Below are 25178 nucleotides of genomic sequence, written 5' to 3'. Positions count from 1 at the left end.
CTAGATGTCAATTGGGAGTGACGATAAATACTGGCCTTTCTAGTTTTGTCCACGAGTCATGGTGCCCAAACAGCCTCTTCAGCCGAACATGTCCATGCTGACCCTGATGCCTATCTACTCAATCCCAACCTTTGGCCTGCATCTCTCTACCATTTTCTTCCCCTAGTACTCAGCCAAATGTCTTTTATATGAATCGGCCTCTACCATTTCCTTTGAGAACTCGTTCCCTATTACCACTACCTTCTAGGTGCAAAACTCAGCTCTCCTATAAATTTGTTCAATTAGATTTAAAAGAAATGTTGCGGCATCAATGACAACTGATGTCATTGCCAACTGCTGCTTCTGGTCTTCCTGCCCCTCTCATATCTTCTCTACTCTCACCTTTAACATGTCCTTTGAAATTGACCTGGTATTAAAATGTTCCCACCTCTTTTGGCATCCCGATTCTTGTGTGATTATGTATTTAACATAATGTCAACCAGAAACAGCATAAATCTCTCAATCATTTGCATTTTACTAATGTTAGCAAAATCCAAATGCTCGCGGAATTAATGCTGTTCCTGGTTGGGCTTTACTTTAATAATCTTCACTAATACATTTGAAATATTTGAAATACAGGTTTCGTATTAATTTTCCTATTTGTTATTTAGACAAAATGAGGGAAAAAACTCCTGGGCTCATTTTTTGAAAGTTAAACCAGTATGTGCTTATGCGGGGCAAATGTTTTAACATTAGTAGTTGCGTTGTACTGTTAAACTACTAGTAAGCAATGAATCTTTTTTTTAAACAAAGCGTGTGTGTGTGATCAATAACGTGTAATTCTTTCAATAGGATATACAGGAAGCAAACTTCAAGACATCAAGTAGCCGGTTGCTTGCAGCAGTCATGTCTGCACTTTGCCACTCTTCTGTCAAATTGACCACAATCCTCCCCATAGCTTATGACGGAGAAGTGCTGCTTCGATCCCTGGTGAAACAGTCAAGCACAGAAAATGAATCTAGCATGATTCACAGATTTGGTCTATTAGTGTCTCATATGGAGAAACTCAGCCAGGTAAGAGCAGCAAATATTGTCATATATTTAAGTGCTTCTAGTTTGGTTGACAATCTACAGCATGCCGAGTTCAGCAGGACTCTTTAATGCATAATCAACCTCAGCCAATAAGATTCAGCAGTGAAGATTGTCATTTAAGAATAAGGGCAAGGTCATTTAGGACTGAGATGAGGAAGAACTTTTTCAGCCAGACAGTTGTGAATCTGTGGCATTCTCCGTCACAGAATAAACCAGAGGCCATTTAAGACTGAGGTCAGAAAAAACGTTTTAACCAAGAGAGTTGTGAATTTGTAGAATTCCCTGCCACAGAGGGCAGGGGAGGCCAAATCACTGGATGGATTTAAGAGAGAGAGTTAGATAGAGCTCTTGGGGCTAGTGGAATCGAGGGATATGGGTAGAAGGCAGGCATGGGTTATTGATTGGGGACGATCAGCCATGATCGCAATGAATAGCGGTGCTGGCTCGAAGGGCCGAATGGCCTACTCCTGCACCTATTTTCTATGTTTCTAGAAGGCAGTGCAGGCCAATTCACTGGATGTTTTCAAGAGAGAGTTAGATATAGCTCTTAGGGCGAACAGAATCAAGGAATATGGGGAGAAAGCAGGAACGGGGTACTGATTTTCGATGATCAACCATGATCATATTGAATGGCTCAAAGGGGCAGATGGCTTACTCCTGCACCTATTTTCTATATTTCTACATTTTGATAGTTTAAATATTGCAAAAGTAACTGATTATATATTTTTTAAATGTAGATGCTGGAAATGTAAAAATAAAAATACAAAATACTGGAACTACTTAGCATGTTAGGCTACATCTGTGGGAACAGAAACACAGTTGATGTATAAAGTCAAAGCCAATTTGAGGAGGGTTCTGCTGAGTGTTTCAATAATTTTCATTTTTATAACTAATGTTTTTTCTCCATTTGAATGAGTAAAGCAGAATTATAATGCTTGATTTATGGCCTTATGGTCATGTTAAATCAGAACACTAAAGGACATATAAACCACAATCGATTTTGAGATGGGAATCAAATTTACAGAAATCCCCAAAGATTTTCAGAAGAAATGTGCAAGTTGAGTTTTTTTTAATAAGTCTGGAGGTAAAGCTTAAAATATTGGGAGGATAACAAGTGATACTGAGGCTTTGAAAGTATTATGTTTAAAAAAAGAGCATCATTAAATAGTAATCATCATAATCATAATAGTACTTTATTAGCCAAGTATGTTTTGCAACATACGAGGAATTTGATTTGCCATAGTCATACCATTAAAGAACAACAAGGCGCCCAAATAAATTTCTAACATGAACATCCACCACAGCAACTCCCCCACATTCCTCACTGCGATGGAAAGCAAAAATAGTTCAATCTTCTTCCCTTCTTTGTTCTCACGGGGTCGGGGGCCTCGAGCCTTCCGTTGTCGGGGTGATCTTTGCTACCGCAGCCGACGATCAATCTCCCGCACCGGGGGGGGATCTCCGCTTCCCCCGCGCCGGTCGATCAGACCCCGGGTCGGGGCTAGTCGAACCTGCTGCGACTTTGGAGCTTCCAGACATCAGCCTCTACCCAAGACTGCGAGCTCCTCGATGTTGGAGCGTCGATCCCAGGCAAGGGGTGGTAAGGGATAGTAAGTATATGGCCCCGCGGTGGGGCTCAGTCAGTCTTGAGCAAGGCTGCTTGCTCCATGATGTTAGCCCGCAGAACGACCGGAGTACGATCCAGAAAACAATCTCATCTCCGGCAAGGTAAGAGATTGAAATAAGTTTCCCACCTCCCCCTCCCACTCCCCATCCCCCACATAAAACAAACCATAGAACATTAACACATACTTTTAAAACACACTAAAAATAACAAAAAAAATGAGAAGACAAATAGACTGTTGGTGAGGCTGCCATTGCTGACGGCGCCACCTGGTGTACAAGTTAAATTGTACTGAAACCTTTCTTGAATACAATTTCTTCCTAGATTGAAGAAAATATTACAAGTATGACAAGTTTTCGAGAAGTGCTGGAAAAAATGTTGGTCATTGTCGTCCTTCCAGTTCGCAAAAGTCTTAGAAGAGAAGTAGAGCTATTTTCTCCTCTTCTGGTGTCTAATACGTGTGGTCTTCTTGCCAGTATAGTGAGTGAACTCACCGCATCGGCACTGGGATCAGAGGTATGAATTCTACATCTGGGGTGGACTGTCATTCTTTTTTACTATTTGCTCTATTTTAGATGAAATACTGTACACAAAGATTTGTATATTGCCTGTGAATAATGTATTAAATGGAAGGCATTGTGATAGTTTTCAACATTGTTATAGTGCCCTCCATAGTGTTTGGGACAAAGGCCCATCGTTTATTTATTTGCCTCTGGACTCCACAATGTGAGATTTGTAATAGAAAAAAATCACATGTGGTTAAAGTGCACATTGTCAGATTTTATTAAAGGGTATTTTTATACATTTAGACCATGGGCCGAGGTGCCTTTTTGTTTCATGTTGTGACCCACATCCCATATCTATCTGTATTTATAACATATTGTGTAAAAGTATATATAAATAATATCTGAAACTCGTCAAGAACAAAACCTGCACATATTTTAAAATATGGAGAAAACCTCCAAAATATTATCAATTTTCGTAGTAGTAATTATCCAATCAAAGCACGTTTAACATTGAGTCTGATACCAATTGACCAATCATGCTCTTGGTTTCAGGCTAGCTAGGCAGGGAGCCCACTGGGATCATGGCGGAGAGTATTTAGTCTGATGCTCGTGTGACGGAGGATTCCGAGGAAGGTGAATACGTGTTTCACAACAGTGATTGCACAGATATATATGGAGCACATTGGGGCGAAAAAAAACATCTGCCTGCCTAATGATCATTGGAGATGGAGAGAATTAAAACACATTCGTCTGCTCCCCCTTTCAGTTGCAAAGTCAGAATGAAATACAGGAAGTGAAATACAGGAATACAACGTAGACAGATCCACCCACCCGCTATATATTGATAGGGGGGGGGGATTAACTGGATAACGTGTGATGGCTCCCTATAACATCCAAGGCGGAGAGGTATGGGCTGTTACAGAAGAGGCGGATGAGAGGAGGGGAGAGGAGAGTGTTCAAGTGAGTTTATTGGCATGTGTCCCTGATTCCCCCATATTTCCAATGATCATTAGGCAGGCAGATGGGTTTTTTCCTCCCCAATGTGCTCCATATATATATTTGCCCAATCACTATTGTTAACATATGTACTCTCCTTCCTCGGAATCTTCTGTCACACGAGCATCAGACAAAATACTCCCTGCCATGATCCTAGTTGGGTCCCTGCCTAGCTAGCCTGAAACAAAGTGTGTGATTGGTCAATTAGCATCTGACAATGTTAAACGTGCTTTGATTGGACAATTACTACTCGGAAAATTGACTGAATTTTGGAGGTTTTTTCCATATTTAAAAATACGTGCAGGGTTTGTTCTTGACAAGTTTCAGATATAATTTCTATAATATTTTTTACACAATATGTTATAAATACATGTAGATATTGGGTGTGGGTCACAACATGAAACGAAAAGGCACCTCGGCCCAAGGTCTAATTTTGGTTTCACAGTGTTGAAATTACAGCTGTGTTTATACATAGTCCCCCTATTTCAGGGTACCAAAATGTTTGGGACGCATAGCTTCACAGGTGTTTGTAATTGCTCAGGCATGTTTAATTGCCTCCTTCATTCAGGTATAAGAGAGCTCTCAGCACCTAGTCTGTGCTCCAGTCTTTCCATCACCTTTGGAAACTTTTATTGCTGTTTATCAACATGAGGACCAAGGTTGTGCCAATGAAAGTCAAAAAAGCCGTTATGATACTGAGAAACAAGAATAAAACTGTGAGAGACATCAGCCAAACCTTAGGCTTATCAACTGTTTGGAACACATTAAGAAGAAAGAGCACTGGTGAGCTACTAATCGCAAAGGAACTGGTAGGCCAAGGAAGACCTCCACAGCTGATGACAGAAGAATTCTCTCTATCATAAAGAAAAATCCCCATGCACCTGTCCGCCAGATCAGAAACACTCTTCTGGAGTCAGGCGTGGATTTGTCAATGACCACTGTCCGCAGAAGACTTCATGAACAGAGATACAGAGGCTACACTGCAAGATGCAAACCACTGGTTAGCCGCAAAAATAGGATGGCCAGGTTACAGTTTGCCAAGAAGTACTTAAAAGGGCCGTGGGCAGGTGCTATAGACCTGCACGGGAAGGTAGACGCTCCCGCCCCCATGAGTCTCGGGCAGATGGGGATCGTCAGCCTGGGAAGGCAGTCCATCTAGGAGAGGGAAAACGTGGCCATATCCAGTCATGGAAAAGGCTCCTGGAGTAAACCTCAAGAAAATCCGGAGTCGGGGCCCCTAAAGCAATTTGTCGTTGTCTACAACCTCGCTCTGGCAGCTCCTGCGACAGTGCTGGTGCCAAACTGTAATGGCCCTGCTGTTCCTTTGAATCGATCAGTGACGTGGAGAGGGGGGACGGCCTGCATGGGCAACAGCCTGTCCTCCATATGACATCGCCCAGGCTTGCATCCGACCAACATCGCCTGCAAACTAGGATCCATCACTCATGGTCAGTCATGACGGAAGTTGGCCTACTACTACTTAAAAGGGCAACCAGAGGCGGCACGCACACCCCCATCCACATTAACGGGACGGAGGTGGAACGTGTTTCTAGCTTCAGGTTCCTGGGAGTCAACATCTCCGATGACCTCTCTTGGACCCACAATACCTCTACTCTGATCAAGAAGGCTCATCAGCGTCTCTTCTTCCTGAGGAGACTGAAGAAGGTCCATCTGTCTCCTCAGATCCTGGTGAACTTCTACCGCTGCACCATCGAGAGCATCCTTACCAACTGCATCACAGTATGGTATGGCAACTGCTCTGTCTCCGACCGGAAGGCATTGCAGAGGGTGGTGAAAATTGCCCAACGCATCACCGGTTCCTCGCTCCCCTCCATTGAGTCTGTCCAAAGCAAGCGCTGTCTGCGGAGGGCGCTCAGCATCGCCAAGGACTGCTCTCACCCCAACCATGGACTGTTTACCCTCCTACCATCCGGGAGGCGCTACAGGTCTCTCCGTTGCTGAACCAGCAGGTCGAGGAACAGCTTCTTTCCGGCGGCTGTCACTCTACTCAACAACGTACCTCGGTGACTGCCAATCACCACCCCCCCCCCCCCCGGACACTTATTATTATTTATTCAAATCGTTTGCTATGTCGCTCTTCCAGGGAGATGCTAAATGCATTTCGTTGTCTCTGTACTGTACACTGACAATGACAATTAAAATTGAATCTGAATCTGAATCGGAACCACAGTTCTGGAAAAAGGTCTTGTGGACAGATGAGTCGAAGATTAACTTATTTCAGAGTGATGGCAAGAGCAAAGTATGGAGGAGAGAAGGAGCTGCCCAAGATCCAAAGCATACCACCTCATCTGTGAAACACAGTGGTGGGGGTGTTATGCCTGGGCATGTATGGCTGCTGAAGGTACTGGCTCACTTATCTGCACTGATAATACAACTGCTGATGGGAGTTGCATAATAATTTCTGAAGTGTATAGACGCATCCTATCTGTTCAAGTTTCTACAAATGCCTCAAAACTCTTTGGCCGGTAGTTCATTCTACAGCAAGACAATGATCCCAAACCTACTTCTAAAGCAACAAAGGAGTTTTTCAAAGCTAAAAAATGGTCAATTCTTGAGTGGCTAAGTCAATCACCTGATCTGAACCCAATTGAGCATGCCTTTTAAATGCTGAAGAGAAAACTGAAGGGGACTAGCCCCGAAAACAAGCATGAGCTAAAGATGGCTGCAATACAGGCATGGCAGAGCATCACCAGAGCAACACCCAGCAACTGGTGATGTCCATGAATCACAGACTTCAAGCAGTCATTGCATGCAAAGGATATGCAACAAAATACTAAACGTGACTATTTTCATTTGTATGACATTGCTGTGTCCCAAACATTATGGCACCCTGAAATAAGGGGACTATGTATAAATACTGCTGTAATTTCTACATGGTGACACCAAAATGCATAAAAATTACGTTTATTAAAATCTGACAATGCACTTTAACCACATGTGATTTTTTTTTTTTTTTCTTTTCAAATCTCAAATTGTGGAATACAGAGGCAAATAAATAAATGATTGGTCTTTGTCCCAAACATTATGGAGGACGTATATTTGTAACAAATTATTTGTACTTGGTTTACAGACAGATATCAGACACTGCATTCATTATAACGTGTAATGGTTCAGTTGTATTGAGAAAAAAAAATAATATTTCGCATTTTTTTCAGTAAAGCAATAGTTTGAATTATTTGACCTGTTTGGGGATGATCAGCCATGATCACATTGAATGGCGGTGCTGGCTCGAAGGGCCGAATGGCCTACTCCTGCACCTATTGTCTATTGTCTATTGATTACACTTTTAACTTGTAAGCCAAAGACAGAACTGTCAGAGAAAGCGAGAAGAAAATTATATGCCACTTTAGTTCCTCAATTTTTTTCTCAATTTAATTTAATTTCTATCCAAACGTTATGGGGGGTGGGGATAAAATTATTGTGAATTATTTCTATGGTATCATTGTTGTTTGCATGCATTTATTCAACAGTTCTTGTGATATCAAGCATGAGCACTAAAGACTAAATGGCAAAAGTGAAGCTTCTGTTTTGCTTTTTGATTTTTCTTGATAATGTTTGGTTGGAAACCAGCTTCTATGAAAAGTTTGATTTGTTTCACAGGTTGATGGATTGAATTCCCTTCACTCTGTCAAAGCCACACCAAACCGATTTATTAAAACTAGCCAAGGGCGAAGTTGGAATACTGGTAATGGGTCACCGGACGCAATCTGTTTCTCTGTTGACAAACCTGGTGTCGTTGTGGTCGGGTACCATGTTTATGGAGGAGGCGGCATTCATGAATATGAACTAGAAGTGTTAGTCGATGATGTAAGCTTACTGTTTTTGAATTCAAATAGAAAATTATGTTTTTTGAAAATTAATATAAGGTGGAATTCAATGATCTCTTTGTTATTCTTTCTTTGACAGAGTGAGCACACTGGTGATTCAGCGCATTCTCACAGGTGGACTTCCTTAGAACTAGTAAAAGGTACCTACAGCACTGATGACTCATCTAGTGACACGGCAGAGATTAGATTGGATAAAGCTGTGCCTTTAAAGGTATGTAACCATATGTTTGAGCAGATATGACTTGAAGCATTCGGAGAACATTTTGTGTATCTGCAAGTTTTGTTGCAAATTTATTCTCCATGAGAATGCAGTTTTAAGCTTCTAAATAAATATGTATTGTGTGTATAAATGAACCTGCAAAACATTTTTTTTATTTCTAGGAAAATGTGAAATATGCTGTACGTCTAAGGAACTATGGAAGTCGGACTGCAAATGGAGATGGAGGGATGACCACTGTTCAATGCCCAGATGGTGTAACGTTCACTTTTAGTACATGCAGCCTCAGTAGTAATGGAACTAACCAGACTCGCGGTCAAATCCCTCAGATACTTTATTACAGGTATGAGCAAATATCTTCATTCTTTTCAAATTAAAATTTACCAACCAGCAGACAAAATCATTCGGATTTGTGATTAAGAACCAAATTTGCCAAGACATTTTTCTGATAATAAATACCCACCGGCATTGCTTATATAACATTTTGTGGTGCTTTAGTCCAGTTGTATTTTAACCTTACTTTTATTTCATGTTTTGATACATGTATCACAGAATTGTCAAAGCACAGGTTAAGGCTGATAGGCTTATTGAGTCCATACCATGTCCATGTACAAGAGAAAATCCAGCTAGTTTCACTTCCCTGTCCTCTGCAAATTTTTTTATTTGGATACTTACCCATCTTTCCTTTGAAAGCCATATTTGAATCTGCAACCTTAGAGAAAACAAAAGATACTGCTAACGCCCATGTTACAGCCACTCGAATAAAATAAATTTGCAATTAATTCACAAATCGTTTCCCAAAAACTCGAGTTGCAGAATAAAATACATTCATTGATTTTATGTAGAAAGAAAAATAAGTAAAAGCAAAATTAAACCTTTTCAACTAGTGTTCCTTAACATGTACAGTTATTACTGTTTTGTATTGAGGAAAATCCTGGTGCGGACATTTTTAGGAATAAAAATTTCTCACTCCACCCATAACACAGGGGTTGCCTGTGCTCATCATTTCTGTTTCTTTTGAAAATCCATTTGGTTGACTAACTGAACCATCTATTCTCTAGTTTAAAAATAAATGGAAGTCATTAAATCATCCAAAATTCATACAGAATATGTTGTTGCCTGTTCATTTTAACTGTTTGAATCTGTAGATATGTGGGATTTTATTGATTTAGATATACACTAAGGTGCATCGTAAATGGAAGGATGAAAACGGAAACTAAATCTATAACCTATGGTTACCATTGATTTTTTTTTAATTGCCCTTGCTGCCTAAGTCATTGGGTATTTCAGGGATTGCCTATTTATATTAATAATTGCAGTTTTGGGGTCTGAGGGTTCTGTAGGAAATCTGAGGTTTTTGCATAGTGGGGCCTTAAGACATGTCAAAGTGAACGATGTCTGAGTTAGCAAAGCAACTACTCAAAGTGAAATGGCAGGTGGCAGTGAATGCATCGTCATCCTGTATTAAGTGGAATGTAGGAGGTGGATTGAGGAAAGCTGCAAAAGAAAACATGGGTAAGGCCACGGTGGACTTTACAGGTGAGAATTGCAACGTTAATGTATTAGGTCAAGAATTAGTTGAAACCAAAAAGAGGGTGCTGAAAAGGGTACAAGCACTGGTAAGGTTGTAGCTGACTGAGTTTTAATACTGGTTTTGGTCTTGTTCTGTTGATAAGTCGGTGAGGCAGCTTTTTCTCCGGGCTGCCCCGTCCTCGCGGCCTACCAGTGGGTGTGGAGCGCCATTTCCTGGCGGGGACCGCCCAGCACCTCGGCATCGTTGGCAGCACAGCGCTGGAGCGCTATCGCGGAGCGGAGCAGGCGATGCCTTGCCTGGGTTGACGCGCTGGAGCTCCGGTGAGCTTTGACCGCTGAGATCAACACCTCCGGGCTGCGGGTCTGCGGAGCGGAGCGGGCGGCGCCGACTCTTAACATCGGGAGCCTGGGAGCTCCAACCCGGCGCGGCCTTGTCGGCTTCGGAAGCCGCGGTCCCCAGCTAGGAAGCGGCCATTCCAGGTGGCCCAGCCGCTGTGAGGACTCTCCCGACACCGGGGCAACACCACCTGGCCAGAACGGCCAGGAACATCGGGCCTCCCTAGAGGCAATAGCGGTGGCCTCAATAGGCCTGACTTTGGGTGAACTGGGGATGGGGACTGGACATTGTGCCTTCCCCCACAGTGGTATCCACTGTGGGGGGATGATTTTTTTGTGTGTGTAAGTTAACATGTTAGTCTGTGTCCAAGATGGCTGTCGGAAGGGAGAGTGGACGCTGGCGCGCTTTAGCTGCCGCTGCTCTCTCTTCACATTGTGTTTTTTGATTTTTTTGTCTTTGGAGCAATTTCTGTCTTTAATTTGTGTATTGGTGATGTCCTTATTATTTATTTTACTCCGACTATATGTTTTTTTTCTCTTCTGTTAATTTTTGTATGGTGTCCTTGAGACTTTGAAAGGCGCTCGAAAATAAAATGTATTATTATTATTATTATTGTTATAAAATATTGTGGTTGACCTACAGGAAACCAATTGGAAAAAAAACAGTAATAGTGGAAAACCACTTGCAGTATGAATGGCTGATTAGTAAAAAAAAAAGTGAGATTCTGGCAAGGATTTTTGTCTCCCAATGTTCATGGATTTCCTTTTTTCCTAACTACTTATGCTCTGTCAATATCATTTGGTCTGGGGGTGGGGTAAAACTAGAGATATCAAATCCAGACTTAGGTTGTTAGCAATGAATACAGTGTTGTTTTTTCTTTCTGTGTATACATTTTGATTTTGGGTTTTTTTGTACGTATGGTGCCCGGTTAGCTTTTGTTTTGAATAGAACAGCTTATTTAAACATTGTTTTAATTACAGTGCATAATAGATCATATGTAAAGAGGTATTTCATACCATTAATATATGTTATTTTAACTTGCAGGAGTGAGTTTGATGGAGATCTGCAATCACAACTGCTTAGCAAAGCAAATGAGGAAGATAAAAACTGCAGCAGAGCCCTCTCCGTTGTGTCTGCAGTTGTTTATGCAGCTAAGGATTTGTTGCATAGAGCTCTGGCTGTTGATGGTAAAAATTGTTTTTTCTTTAAATTGGCAATTTTAATCAAAGTAAAATTGAAATGTAAAATGCAGATCATATTCAACAGAAAGCAAGTAATTTACAACATAGTTACTATGTCTGCTGTTGAAGGAACTATGTAGTTGGGAAGAGTAACTCAAATCGAACAGGTTAGTATTATTATGCTGGTATTAATGGTGCTGGACTGATGTTTATTGATATTTATTGAACTGTAAATCCTTGCACATTTTCTTCAGAAAAGTAAGGACAAAATATAGGGAACAAATTGTCTATCTCAGCTGCAGATAAGCAAAAAATAAGCAAAATTTAAATTTGTTTGGCATTAAAGCTAATTGAAGCGTCTCTTCCACTTATCTCACATCTCAGTTTACTTTGATTCTGCAATTAAGAGTTATGAGGGCTCAGTTTAACTTGAGCCACTTTTGAATTCAACAGTAAAACATCTATGATACAATAGCTAAAAGGCTGTAGCTTTTTATTAAACGTAACAAATTGGTGCAGACTGCTGAGAAGCACGAACCTGCAGCTTTATGTAACAATTATCATTCTATGTAATATCTTTGCGTCAATACACTCATGTTTTGCTCGCAACTATAATAATTGGTAAAGTAGTTTTTACTTTTATTCAGCTGAAGATATTCCAGAATTACTCAGCTCGTCCAGCCTGTTATCAATGCTGCTTCCACTTATCTTGGCTTACATTGCACCAGTTGCTGCCGGTGTACCAAAAGTAAGTTTTGTTTTATCAATTTTATTGCTGGTTTGATCAATGTGATTATCCATTTAATTATTTTGTTTGTTCGACTAACTATCATGTTTTTTTCTCTGAATAGGCTGCAGTTGAAGTTTTTGGTCTTGTACATGAACTTTTGCCTCCAGTTGCAACATTAAATCAGAAATATGCTCCTCCTGCCTTCAATCCAAATCAGTCAACAGACAGCGCAACAGGCAACCAGCCTGACCAAGGTCTATCAGCTTGTACTACTTCTAATCATTATGCTGCGGTGGAGAGTGACCATCCTTACAAACCTGCAAGTGTCAGTCAATTAAAGGTACATACTAAGCTAAATCAGTTTTTTTACATATAGTAACTACAAAATGTGTACCCTTCACATTTGGGATAATAATAATTAAAACAGCTTATAGTGAAGATCCCTCTTTAAGAAATGGCCAGTTTCGAAAATGAGATCTATAAGTACTGAGCTGACTGAATGGTGAATATTGCATTTTAAATAGTATTGACTGCTGCTGGCTCAAGAGTAGACCAGGGATCACGATATGGTAGGCGGTCATACATTTAATGCTGAGACATTTCATCACTGAGATTAGTGAATCTTCTAAAATCATTTCTGCAAATCTTAACTGCTCAGTCATTGATCATATTCTGAGCTAAAAATAGATTTATAGATACTGAGGGAAGTAAGTAAATAATACTTTAGAGAAGTGGGTATGTTTTACATACATTGTTCTTGTTTTCCGCTCATTGTCATTGTTCTTCTAACCTGTAAAAAAAATGTGCTGAAAAGTTAATTTTACATTGTGAATTAATAATGAGACTGTTCAAACCTGTTTTAATGTTTTTGAGTTCTATTGAAATTCTGATCTAAGTAAGGACCCTTTAAATAGCTGCTGCTTTGGAGATCAAAATAGTGTATTTGTTCTTTTTAGGTAACTTTCCCAGATTGTGTGAGGTGGATGACTGTTGAGTTTGACCCATTGTGTGGTACTGCACAGCCAGAGGATGTCCTCCGTTTGCTGATTCCAAATAAAGCTTTCCAAAGTTCAGGATTTGGGTCTAAGAATTCAAGTCATGAAGTTCTTAATTCATGGATAGAATTAAAGAAATTTTCGGGTTCCATCGGATGGCCGGCCACAGTCCTTGTTTTACCAGGTATAAGGAATAAAACAAGTGTTGCATATGCTTTATTAAAATATGGAAACCTAATTAAAATATATCATTTCTATATTGGACCTGCTATAGAGGGTGATAATTCTGTATGTGGTGGGTAATTTCTTCACTTGCAGGTTGAAGCTTCAGGAGGCTTTTCATCAAAAAGAAAATAATACCCTGTGGAATTCAGTTTTTGCAAATTAACTGATTCTCAGGCCTACTGCATAAGGTGAGACTACTTTTGGCTAGACCGGAGTGTTACTTAATATTGCTTGAGTGATATCTGTTACCAACAATAGAAATTTAAGTTTTTGGGTCCAGAATGACGTCAATAGTTTCATAATGGTTCTGGACTTATTCTGCATTAATGTTCAGCAAAAGAAGGACGAGATCTTGTATTGGGAAACAAGCTTGGCCAGGTGACTTGTGTTTCAGAGAAAGAGCATTTGGGGAATGGTTATCACAACTCCATAAGGTTAAAGATAGTTATGAATAAGGGTATGTCCGGACCTTGGTGAAAAGTACTAAATTATGGACAAGGCAAATTACTGCATTACAACAGGGAGAGTAAATTGGGAGAAGCTTACTCAAAGTCTACATCAAATGTGGGAGTTGTTTAAAAAACAGCTAATCAGAGTTCAGGATCAGAATGTTCCAGGAAGGAGGTTTATGATAGTGATGGCAAGGTAAGAGAACCTTGGATGTTCAGACAGGTTGTAAATTTGGTCAAAAAGAATAAGGAAAATGTATAAGGTTTAGAAAGATGAAATTAGACAGGGCTATTGAGGAAATAACTTAAATAGGCAATGGGAAAGGGCAAAATGGTTCATGAAATGTCATTGGCAGGTCTGAATAAAGAAAATCCCAGTAACAACCTTGTGAATATTTTCTGCACCCTTTCCAGCTTAATGATATCTTTCCCTTTGCTAAGTGACTGGAAATGTGCATAGTACTCCCAAGTGTGCTCTCACCAACAATTTGTACAGGTGCGTGGTGATGTTCAGCACACACCAATGGTGAATTGACTGATAAAGATACGTGTGCCACTTTGGCCACAGCATCTATCCATGTCACCAGGTTCAGGCAACTGTGTCTTGGTGTCTTTGGTGTTTCTGTTCTACAAAGTTCTTCAAGGCCTTACGATTTATCGTGCATGTGCTTGTTATCAAATATAACACATCACACTTGTAAAAGTTCAATCCAGCTGCCAGTGGCAGCAGCCTGTCAGCAGCGCGTTAGTTTTTTCCCCAACTTTTTTTATTTTTTTAGTATGTTTTAAAGTATGTTTTTGATGTTTCTCGGGTGTGTTTTGTGTGGGGGGGGATAAGGGGGAAACCGTTTTGGCCGCCTACTCCACGGAGAGGCGACTTTTTCCAGGTCGCCTCCCCCGTGGCCTAACAGCAAGGATCGACGCGGCTTTTCCCGGAGACGCGCCTGGGGCTTCAGCGGCGGGTGCAGCGTGGACTCTCGGCGTGGAGCGGGTGAGCCCTCTCTGGGGCTCGCTGGAGGTTTCACTGGCCTAGGGCTGCCGGCAGCCTGAAGCCACAGTCTGCACAGCTCCAGCTGGTGCCTCGTGAGGGACCCGGGGGAAGAAGAAGCCATCACTGCCGGCCCGTGGCTAACGGGTCCGGCATGGACTTACCATCACCCCTGGAGGGGAGCTTCGACCACCGGCCCTGCGGTCTGCGGTGCTTCTGGCTGCGGTGCAGTGGGAACTTTAAATCTTTGACCGCCGGCCTGCGGCCTACACCAGCCTGAAGCCGCGGTCTCCGGTGGGGAAGAGCCGATCCTGGACTTACCTTGCCTTTAACTTTGTCCCTTACCATCTGGACGCCCGCAGCAACAGCTGCGGAGGGTGGAGGTCCCGACCACGGGGGAAAATGGAGGAGGTCTGGCCAAGTTCTATGCCTTCCACCACAGTGATGAATGCTGTGGTGGATGTTTGTGTTACATTTTTATTGTGGTTGTGTGTTCTTTATTATTGTACCGCTGCTGACAACCCAAAATTCCACCGACCCTGGTTATGTGGCAATAAATTCTATCAATATCAATCATTTGGCTCATTTATCCAGTTTATTTATAGTACCCACCATAATGTTTAGGACAAAGACCCATAATTTATTTATTTGCCTCTGTACTCCACAATTTGAGATTTGTAATACAAAAAAAAATCACATGTGTTTAAAGTGCACATTGTCAGATTTTACTAAAGGCCATTTTTTGTGCTTCTTGGCAAAACTAACCTGGCCATCCTATTTGTGCAGCTAACCAGTGGTTTGCATCTTGCAGTGTAGCCTCTGTATTTCTGTTCATGAAATCTTCTGCGGACAGTGGTCATTGACAAATCCACACCTGACTCCAGAAGAGTGTTTCTGATCTGTCGGACAGGTGTTTGGGGATTTTTTTATTTTAGAATTCTTCTGTCATCAGCTGTGGAGTCTTCCTTGGCCTGCCAGTCCCTTTGCGATTAGTAAGCTCACTAGTGCTCTCTTTCTTCTTAATGATGTTCGAAACAGTTGATTTTGGTAAGCCTAAGGTTTGGCTGATGTCTCCAACAGTTTTGTTCTTGTTTCTCAGTCTCATAATGGCTTCCTTGATTTTCATTGGCACAACATTGGCCCTCGTGTTGATAAACGACATTAAAAGTTTCCAAAGGTGATGGAAAGACTGGAGGAAATACTAGGTTTTGAAAACTCCCTTATACCTGCATTAAGGAGGCATTTAAACATGCCTGAGCAATTACAAACACCTGTGAAGCCGTGTGTCCCAAACATTATGGTGCCCTGAAATGTGGGGATTATGTACAATACAGCTGTAATTTCTATATGGTGAAACCCAAATGTATAAAAATATCTTTTAATTAAATCTGATAATGTGCACTTTAACCACATGTGATGTTTTTTATTACCAATCTTAAATTGCGGAGTACAATTTGAGGCAAATAAATAAATGATGGGTCTTTGTTCCAAACATTATGGAGGGCACTGAATCCTGGTGTCATCTGAGATAGCCTTCACTGTCCACTACACCATTAATTTTGGAGTCATCCGCAAACTTAACATTGCCAACCAGATTGTTAATATAGATGATAAACAACAGTGAACCCAGTGCCAGTCTCTATGGTTCACCACAGGTCACAGCCTCCAACTGATGAATTGCCCATCCACAACCACCATCTAACTCCACCATCCAAGTTTGCATCCAATTGGCTAGCTCACCTTGGAACCAATGTAATCTAACCTTCCAAACGAACCTACCATTAGTCCTGGTCAAAGTCATTGATAAATTCCATGCAGATGGTATCTATATCATTGCCCTTGCTAATTCTCTTTGGCACCCCTTCAAAAATCTGAGCCTTACCTATGAACATGTGGAAGAGTGGAAGAAAAATGCCATAGAAAGGAAACGGGAAAGACAATTTTATAGTTGGCAGTACAAAGAAAATATGACTAGGAGAAATATAAAAGGAGAAGGCAAACTGATTAAGTACTTCATGTGGAGGTTATAATTTCTACTGTAATGCACAGCCATTTAGTAAAGTGTAATAAGATCAGACTCAATCTTTTGCCTTGAGTATTTTGAATATGCAGTCATGATCATCATTATTCTAAATTCCTCATATCCTCTTCATGGATCCCAGCAGTTAAGTTTAAACATTGTAAGAAATGTGTGTGCAGAGCTCATATTTTAACTTGTGCTATATGTCTTTAGGCACATTTTCACTCTGCAGCTTTGTGAAATTGAAAATACTTTGGAGAAATCGAGCAGTGAAAACAAATGAAGCTGAAATTTCAAATTATGAAAAGTAATGTTTGCATGCCGTGTGATGCATGTAGCTACTGCTGGAATTTTGGCGTTTGAGATTAAAATTTAAAATGGTTCTTTTTTAGGAAATGATGTCATCTTTTCTTTGGAGACTGCATCAGACTACGTGAAGGATGAAAAGGCCTGTTTTTATGGTTTCAAGTGTGTTGTTGTGGGTTACGAATTCAGTCCTGGACTTGATGAGGTAATTTTATTTTTGTAGTGTACTAGACCAAGTGCAGACCCGTTGGGTCTGTTCCCCCAATGTGTGGTTGCGGGGGAGGGAGGGGGTGGCATGCGGCATCACACAAACTACCCCCCCGCACAGACGCTAACTACCCCCCTTGATATTATATTAATATTATTACTTTGCTCCTTTTACCCCATAACCACCCTATCCACTGACACATAGCCTCCAACTCGCAGGAGTGTCTAGAGAGGGAGGGGAGGGGGGGGGGGGGGGGGGGGGTAGAGAGTGGAGGCAGAGGGAGAATGGGGAGAGACAGAAAGGGCAAGAGACAGAGGGGAGAGGGGGGTGGAGGGGAGGTGGAGAGGGAGAGGGGGTGGGTGAGGGGGGGAGGAAGGGAGCAAGAGATTGGAGGAGAGAGAGAGGGGGGCTGAATGAGGTGGAGGGAAGGGGGGAAGGGTGGGGGGAAAGGTATGGAGGGGGGGGGAAGGGGGTTTAGGGGGAGGGAGGGTGGGGAACGTTGGGGGGAGAGGGAGGGGGGAGAGAGGAGAGGGATGTGTCGACAGCCTGAGCTAGGCACGGAGCGATCTAAGGACGGTGAAAAGCAGCAGGGGGGACCAGCTGATGGTGGCTTCCGCCAGCATGACAGAAGGGGGAGGGGGGTGGACAGACTATCGTCCCCTGTGACTGGTAGAGAGCAAAGATCCTACAGCAGTATCAACAGCCGTTGATAACTGCCAGCTGACAACAGCCGTTTAAAGCCGCTAAGGCAAGACGCATTCGCCCAGGAGCGAGCGTTGACAGCAAAGAAGCACTGACTTCTGACTCTCTGAAACCCACAGTTGGAATGAGCGCGCATCAAATCCCAGAGAAACTATCCAAGTTTGTCCAATTTACCTTTGTTGCAAATATTCTCCAATCCAGCAGCATTCTGCTGAAACTGATCTGGACCCTTTCTAAAGGCACCACATCCTTCCTGCAATGGATGACCAGATTTACACATAATAGTCTAAATGCAACGTAACCAAACTCCTATAAAACTGTAACTTGACTTCCAGAATCTTATACTCGATGCTCCAACTAATAAAACCAAGCATAACATGCACCTTTACCACTCTATCTATTTGTATTGCCACTTTCACGGAATTATCGACTTGGACTCCAAGATCCCTCCATACATAAATGCAAGTTAAAGGGCCTGTCCCACTTGGTGATTTTGCAGGCGTCATATCAATGCCGACAAAGATTTTGAACATTTCAAAATCCAGCGGCGACACTTGAAAAAACACAGCGTGTCATACGTCATGCCACGTCACCACCGCGCCATACGTCATCACGCCGCGTATTTTTCGGTGACATTATACGTCAGTCAATGATGCCAGCAGTCGCCGAAAAAATCGGCAAGTGAGACAGCCCTTAAGAGTCTTGCCTTTCACTGTAAACTTCCCCCCTTGACTTCGAGCCCAGTTTTCAATCCAACAACCAAGTAACCATGGAACCAATGCATCTTAGAGTTGTAAAGAAGGTATCCTCTTATTTCACCCCGGCCATCGGGAAGAATGCTTAGAAGCTTGAAAAGTAATGTCCGGGTTCAGGAGCAGCTTCTTCCCAATAACGATCAGTCTATTGAACACTGAACCCCAACGGACTGCCCATATTGCACTTGGGACTTGTTCTGATTTGGGATATAAGACAATAAAATACTCCTGATATTGTATGCTTGCATTCTAGAGTGGTAAAGAAGGTGTATGGTATGCCTAGTTTCATTGATCGGGGCATTGAGTATAAGAATCAGCAATTGATGATGCAGCTTTATAGGACTTTGGTTAAGTCACATTTAGATTGACGTGTGCAGTTCTGGCTGCCCCCGTACGGGAGGTATGTGGAGGCTTTGTAAACGGTGCAGAGGAAGTTTACCAGAATTATGCTTGGACCAGGGAGTATTAGCTACAGAGAGAGGTTGGACAAACTTGAATTGTTTTTTCTGGAACGCTGGAAGATGTGGGGAGTCTTGATAGTAGCATATAAAATTATGAGAAGCATAGATAGGGTAGACAATCAGAAACTTTTTCCCAGGATTAAAATATCAAATAATAGAAGGCATAGCTTGAAGGTGAGAGGGAAAAAATTTAAAGGTGAGGTTTTTGTTACCCAGAGGGTGGTGAGTGCTGGAATGCGATGCCGGGACTAGTGGTTGAGGCAGATACGATAGCGGTATTACAGAGACATTTGAATAGGCATATGGATATGGTGGGATATGAACTATGTGCAGGCAGATGAGAATTGGTCTTGTGATTTCCATAATTAGTAAGCAACTGGTGAAAAACTGATCATTACTGAAGCAAATGAAATTGAGCCATGTTTTATTATGGGAATTCTGACAGTTGTTGCAAATGATTGGATCCATCTTTGTTGGATTTCAAAAGAATCGCTATTTATTTTTATGATCGATTGAGAGGTGGGAGGCAAAGGTGGGGACTTTAACACAAAAGAGTGGAAAATGCTCCTCCCTAATATGTCTGTAATTGGCAAGTTTCGCCATCTTTTACTTGATACCTGGTCCTTGCTTCAGTCTAAACACAGCATGGAACTTGACCCTAAAGAATGTTCCGTTTACGTGAAATTCTTGACATATGCTGAATTCAGCATTTGCTAAAAATGTGTTGTTGGGTTTCTTTTTGTTAATCGTCTGGGTTTTTATCACCTTGCATTTTGTTCTCATATTTCCACTGAACATTTGGATAGCATTGAAATAACTTGGGCTTCAGGTTTTCTGCAGCAAAACAATTACTTGACTTTAAGATTTTGTTGGCTCGAGGGATTGTAAATACGGGAAAGCAGCTGGAAGATTTCTGCAGGTCAGGCAGCACCGATGGAAGGAAATAGACAATTGCCATTTTGGCAGAGTTACTCCAGCATTTTCTGTTTATCTTCAGTTTTAACCAGCATCTGCAGTTCCTTCCAACACAATTGCCATTTTGAGTTGGGACTCCTCATCCAGTCTAGATTAAGAGTCTCGATTCAAAGCAGTCAACAGTCAACTGCCCATTTCCCTCCACAGATGCACCATTGATGTTCTTCCAGGTTTAAGGTTCTGTAATTCACAACACAATACAATGTTAGATCTGCAGGAAATTTTCATCAAATTAAAGGTATGCGTTAGCTTCAGAAGTTGCTGCTTATTAGACACTGTTGGTTGGATCACTTGGTCCCAGCAGTTGTCATGAACTTGTAGTTAAAAATAGGTAATGTGCAATTTTGACATTTTTGAAGAAATTTTGGCATGCACACTTTCAATGGACCTTTTCGGATCAATGTGAACAAAGGATGTCCTTGAGCTTGGTATACCAACATGATGTATTAATAAGACCCATCAGCCCATGCTTTGTTCTCGATCTAGGTTTGCAAAATATTTTCTTTCTTGCGTAAAGTAGTAAGGAATCCAGCAGAACAGTTCTGATTTTTTTTTTTTTTTAATCTTCAGCCATTCATTCATCAACTATCATGCATTGTGAATGATCAAAATATAACAAAATTGAACCTGATGCACAGTAATTGTAAAGCTTGCAAATCATGGTCCTGGATACACCTACAATATTTTCTAAATACATTTTAAGGGCAGAACCTATTGAAAATGCTGTTTTTCTCGTACAAGCCATTAATTGAAACCATTTTTGTTTTTTTTAACAAGAAAATTATTGCCATCTTCAAAGAAGGGCAGAGAATTCTCCTTGCATCCCCCAAAAAACTGCATAAGCAAAAAATCTTAAATAAATGAGTAAATTCTGGAAATACTAAGGTGATTTAGTTGGAGAGGAAATTTGTTAGATTCAATTTGGTGGCCCATCAGCTCATCAACACCATAAAACAAAGCAGTTTTGTAGTGTTACATTTAAAATAGATTAAAAAATGTCTTATTTGTATTCTGGCTCTTGCAACTAGTTGTAGTGAAACAATTATTAATTTAATGACTACATCAACTAAAAATGGGATAGTTTCCCACTTCTGCCACAAGGTTTAAGACCAAATCCAAGCTAATCTAATTAAAATAATTTGGGTGAAGTTTCTGATTCTAACTTGTAACCTGAACTCAGTCATCATAAACCGTCTAACACCTGGGGAAATTGAACCATTGGCTTTGCTTATTTTTATAAGCCCAGGTCAAACATTTCTCCATGTTTCTCCAATTTTAATTTTGCCAAAACTAAAATGGTATACAAAAGTATATTTGTTTTTCAGAGCATCCTACAACTAGAGAAGGAATTGGCATACCTTGGAAGTATGTGTGCAGCATCACTAATGAAAAAAGATCTTGCACTTCCTGTTGGTATGGATGTTTACTTTTGACGGTCACAAATTTATTTTAGTGAAAGTTTGCCCATAATTAATGATTATCTATGGATTAATTATATATTTGCTACTTGTAATATGTACTGTATGTTTTACTATTGGTCAAAAATGCTATGATTTTAGCAAAGTTGCACTGCATTCAAATTAAGTGTTTTTGGACAGGCAATGAAGTAGAGGAAGATCTTGAAATTCTTGAGGAATCAGCTTTGCAGGTAAGCTCTCAATTGCTATAGTTAAATTATTGATAGTTTTCATTTTTTTTTTTGCTCTCACATATTTCCTTTTTATTAGGTCTGCAAAAACCATGCTGGATTACTAGGAAAGGGTCTTGCTTTGTCGCATGCTCCAACTATTTTGGAGGCACTTGATGGTAATCTTCCCCTCCATCTGCAGAGCAATGAACATTCATTTTTGGAGGACTTCATTGCCTGTATACCCAGCTCTAGTGGTGGACGGCTTGCAAGGTATTATGTACATCAAAACATTTAAATCTGAGATCTTAAATTTCATGCCTTTATTAAAATATATAACACATAATTTAATTTGCTGTCTTCCATTGTCAGGTGGCTTCAACCGGATTCCTATGCAGATCCCCAGAAAACTTCACTGATATTGAATAAAGATTATATTAAGTGTGGCTGGCCTGCCACCATTACAATCCAGACTAAAGACCAATATGGAGATGTAGTTCATGTTCCAAATCTCAAGGTATAAAACACTCAAGAAATGTGTGACTAAGAACAAACGGACCATCATATTTTGTTAACTCAAACTGTATAGGATTAAAAATGTCTGTTTTGGATGGGTTTGGAACATTCACCATAGGTGAAATTATTATAATAAAGGAACATTTCAGTTATTACTTTGAGACATGATTAGGGAAAATCCAGCTAATGCATTTTTAACAAAGGATACATTTCTTTCATTCGGTGTACCGTGCAAAGAAAACCTAGGGAATAAATTTTGATAAACATTACACAATTTAGTAATTTTGAATTTAATTTTTCAAATGGTCTTGCTTTTGGAAATCATCTCATTTCTATTACACTTTTGAGCTTGATCGGGACTTAAATTTAGCTTTATTTTTGCTCAAAATATTTGAATCAGAATTAACTGAATCCACATGACGTGTCATCTTAAAATCACTGAAATGAGAAAAGGGCAATAAAGAATATGAGATATGAGCCTGTTTTCTGACTGACCCAGTTACTCATATACTTCGAAGGTAGACACAAAATGCTGGAGTAACTCAGCGGGACAGGCAGCATCTCTGGAGAGAAGGAATGGGTGACGTTTCGGATTGAGACCGTTCTTCAGACTGATGTCCAGCTAATTTTAGGTTTCTCTCCCGAGATGCTGCTTATCCTGCTGAGTTACTCCAGCATGTTGTGTCTACCTTTGATTTAAACCAGCATCTACAGTTCTTTGCTGCACACTCAAATATTTCATTCTATTGATTGGAGTGAGATTAATTAAAAAATAACAGATTACCTAAAAACACTTTGCTTTCTAGGTGACGAAACAGGTGCTAATGTTCCTTTCTGGTTTGGAAGGGTGAATGAGTTGTATTTTGTAATATGCTATGGAATCATTTGGGCCTTAAATGTATCAGACTTATTTAAATATAATTAACTTTTCCAAATTGAGGTTTCCACATGGCTGCTTTGACACATTTTGTTAAAAACAAATTATATTCAAAGTTAACACTGGGGGTTGAGGCAGAGGAGGTGGAAGAAGGGAAGTCCTATTTTTTTTTCTACTATGTTTAATTTTGTCCTGTCTCTTGAATTTCCCCTCAGTAAAAGGAAATGTACTCTTAGCAGACCACCATAGAAGCAGAATTAGGTCATTCAATCATGGCTGATCTATATTTCCCTCTTAACCCCATTCTCCTACCTTCGCCCCCATAAAACCTGATACCTGTACTAATCAAGAATCTATCTTTGCCTTAAAAATATCTGTTGACTTGGCCTCCACAGCCTTCTGTGGCATTCCACAGATTAGACACACTCTGACTAAAGAAATTCCTCCTCGTCTTCTTTCTAAAGGAACGTCCTTTAATTCTGAGGCTATGACCTCTGGTCCTAGACTTTCCCACCATTGGAAACACCATGTGGTTACTCAATATGTTATATTAAGTTCCGATAAAAAGAATGTCATCTTACAAGCATGCTTTATCATATACACATTTACCTTGTACAATAATGAGCTAATTGCTATATTAATGTTTTTTTGTACACATCTCCATCAAATAACTATAGGGAAATCTGTTAAAGTGTTTATTTTTGTTTATGGCAGGTTGAGGTGAAAGCTATCCCTCTCTCTCAAAAGAAATCTGTACAACAGGAAAATTCTAAAAAATTGCACCGATTTCCTGGTAGCCCACCAATAATAGCGTCAAGTACTGATATGACGTTTGGTGGTTTGCCATCTCCTAAACTGGAAGTATCCTATGAACCAATGATAGTAAAAGAAGCTCGATATACAGCAATCACTATGATGAAGGTAATTTTGTGGGGGTTTTTTTTGCTTTCAACGTAGACATTTTCCTCACCAATATACTAATATAGAATTTTGCCTATGAACTTATATGCCTGTCTCCAGATATTGCCCAGGTTGATCAATTCTTTCAGATAAAATTCTCCAATTGTAGGTTTAAACTGGAAATCAAACCTTTTAAGATGTTGTTGCAATCATGTTTTTGTTAGCTTTATTTAATGAACAGGCAGATCTCCAGTGGAGTCGGTTTTCTTCCTCTTGTTATACTTTCTTACTCTTTTTACAGACTCAAGGTCCAGATAAAAGACAAAATATTACATAGAATAAATTGAATACAAAACCACAATAAACCACGTACAAAATCACAGTAAATTAGTTACATAAGCACAATAAATTATATACAAAAGAACAATACATGGTTTAAGATCAAGAATAAAAACAATCAGTGTCCTACAACGAGACAAATATACCAATGTCTCCACAGCTGGGATTGGTAGCATGTAGTGCTAAACCTGATGTTTGATAAGGCCAAGATGATTTCATTTTCAGAGTAATTATTCCGGCAAATATATGTATACATAAGATTTCTTAAGACAGATTGTAAAGTATTGACTCCTGTAGCCACAAACATTTCACTTGCACTACACCATCTAGGTCTCTTAAGTAATATTCTCATGGCATCATTTTAAGCTACTTAAAGTCTCTATGCTTGCTTTTCTGTAGTTTGACTATAGGTGTGCAGTATAGAGTGGTGTACTATATGCTCTGAACAAAGACAACTTCACTTAATCTGTACACGCACTAAACCTGTGTAAGAGAATGGTTGCTTGTGCATACATCATGCGGCGTTGCCTATAAATATCCTCATCATCTGTCATTTGTTCTGACAATAAAATGTCCAAGATATTTTACCTTATTACAGACACTAAGATCATTATCAGACAATTTAAAATAAGGAAATTTTAGACATTTGTCCGCTTTGGTTCAACAGATTATAACAGCACTCTTACCAGCATTATATTTAATATCATGTTGTACACCATTTACAGAACATATAGTAAGGAGCTGCTGGAGACCAGCACGAAATGGACTAAAGACCACAAGATCATCTGCATA

General features: G+C 40.4%; 1 protein-coding gene across 21 annotated transcripts in view; it reads left to right on the top strand.

Moving 5' to 3' along the window:
- mycbp2 (MYC binding protein 2) overlaps positions 1–25178 on the top strand; it is a 217821-nt gene that overhangs the window by 112255 nt on the left and 80388 nt on the right. For all 21 annotated transcript variants that reach the window (XM_055636757.1, XM_055636765.1, XM_055636751.1 and 18 more), the window contains 15 exons: positions 832–1053; positions 3020–3211; positions 7819–8025; positions 8125–8256; positions 8427–8605; positions 11177–11319; positions 11961–12061; positions 12165–12383; positions 13000–13222; positions 17113–17231; positions 21453–21540; positions 21726–21775; positions 21855–22027; positions 22127–22271; positions 23862–24068. In XM_055636757.1, coding sequence (XP_055492732.1) covers positions 832–1053; positions 3020–3211; positions 7819–8025; positions 8125–8256; positions 8427–8605; positions 11177–11319; positions 11961–12061; positions 12165–12383; positions 13000–13222; positions 17113–17231; positions 21453–21540; positions 21726–21775; positions 21855–22027; positions 22127–22271; positions 23862–24068 — 2400 coding nt within the window. The remainder of the gene's footprint in view (positions 1–831; positions 1054–3019; positions 3212–7818; positions 8026–8124; positions 8257–8426; positions 8606–11176; positions 11320–11960; positions 12062–12164; positions 12384–12999; positions 13223–17112; positions 17232–21452; positions 21541–21725; positions 21776–21854; positions 22028–22126; positions 22272–23861; positions 24069–25178) is intronic.

This window comes from Leucoraja erinacea, chromosome 6 (assembly GCF_028641065.1).
Source record: "Leucoraja erinacea ecotype New England chromosome 6, Leri_hhj_1, whole genome shotgun sequence".
NCBI classification, from domain to species: Eukaryota; Metazoa; Chordata; class Chondrichthyes; order Rajiformes; family Rajidae; genus Leucoraja; species Leucoraja erinaceus.
This window is presented reverse-complemented; position numbering and strand designations above follow the sequence as displayed.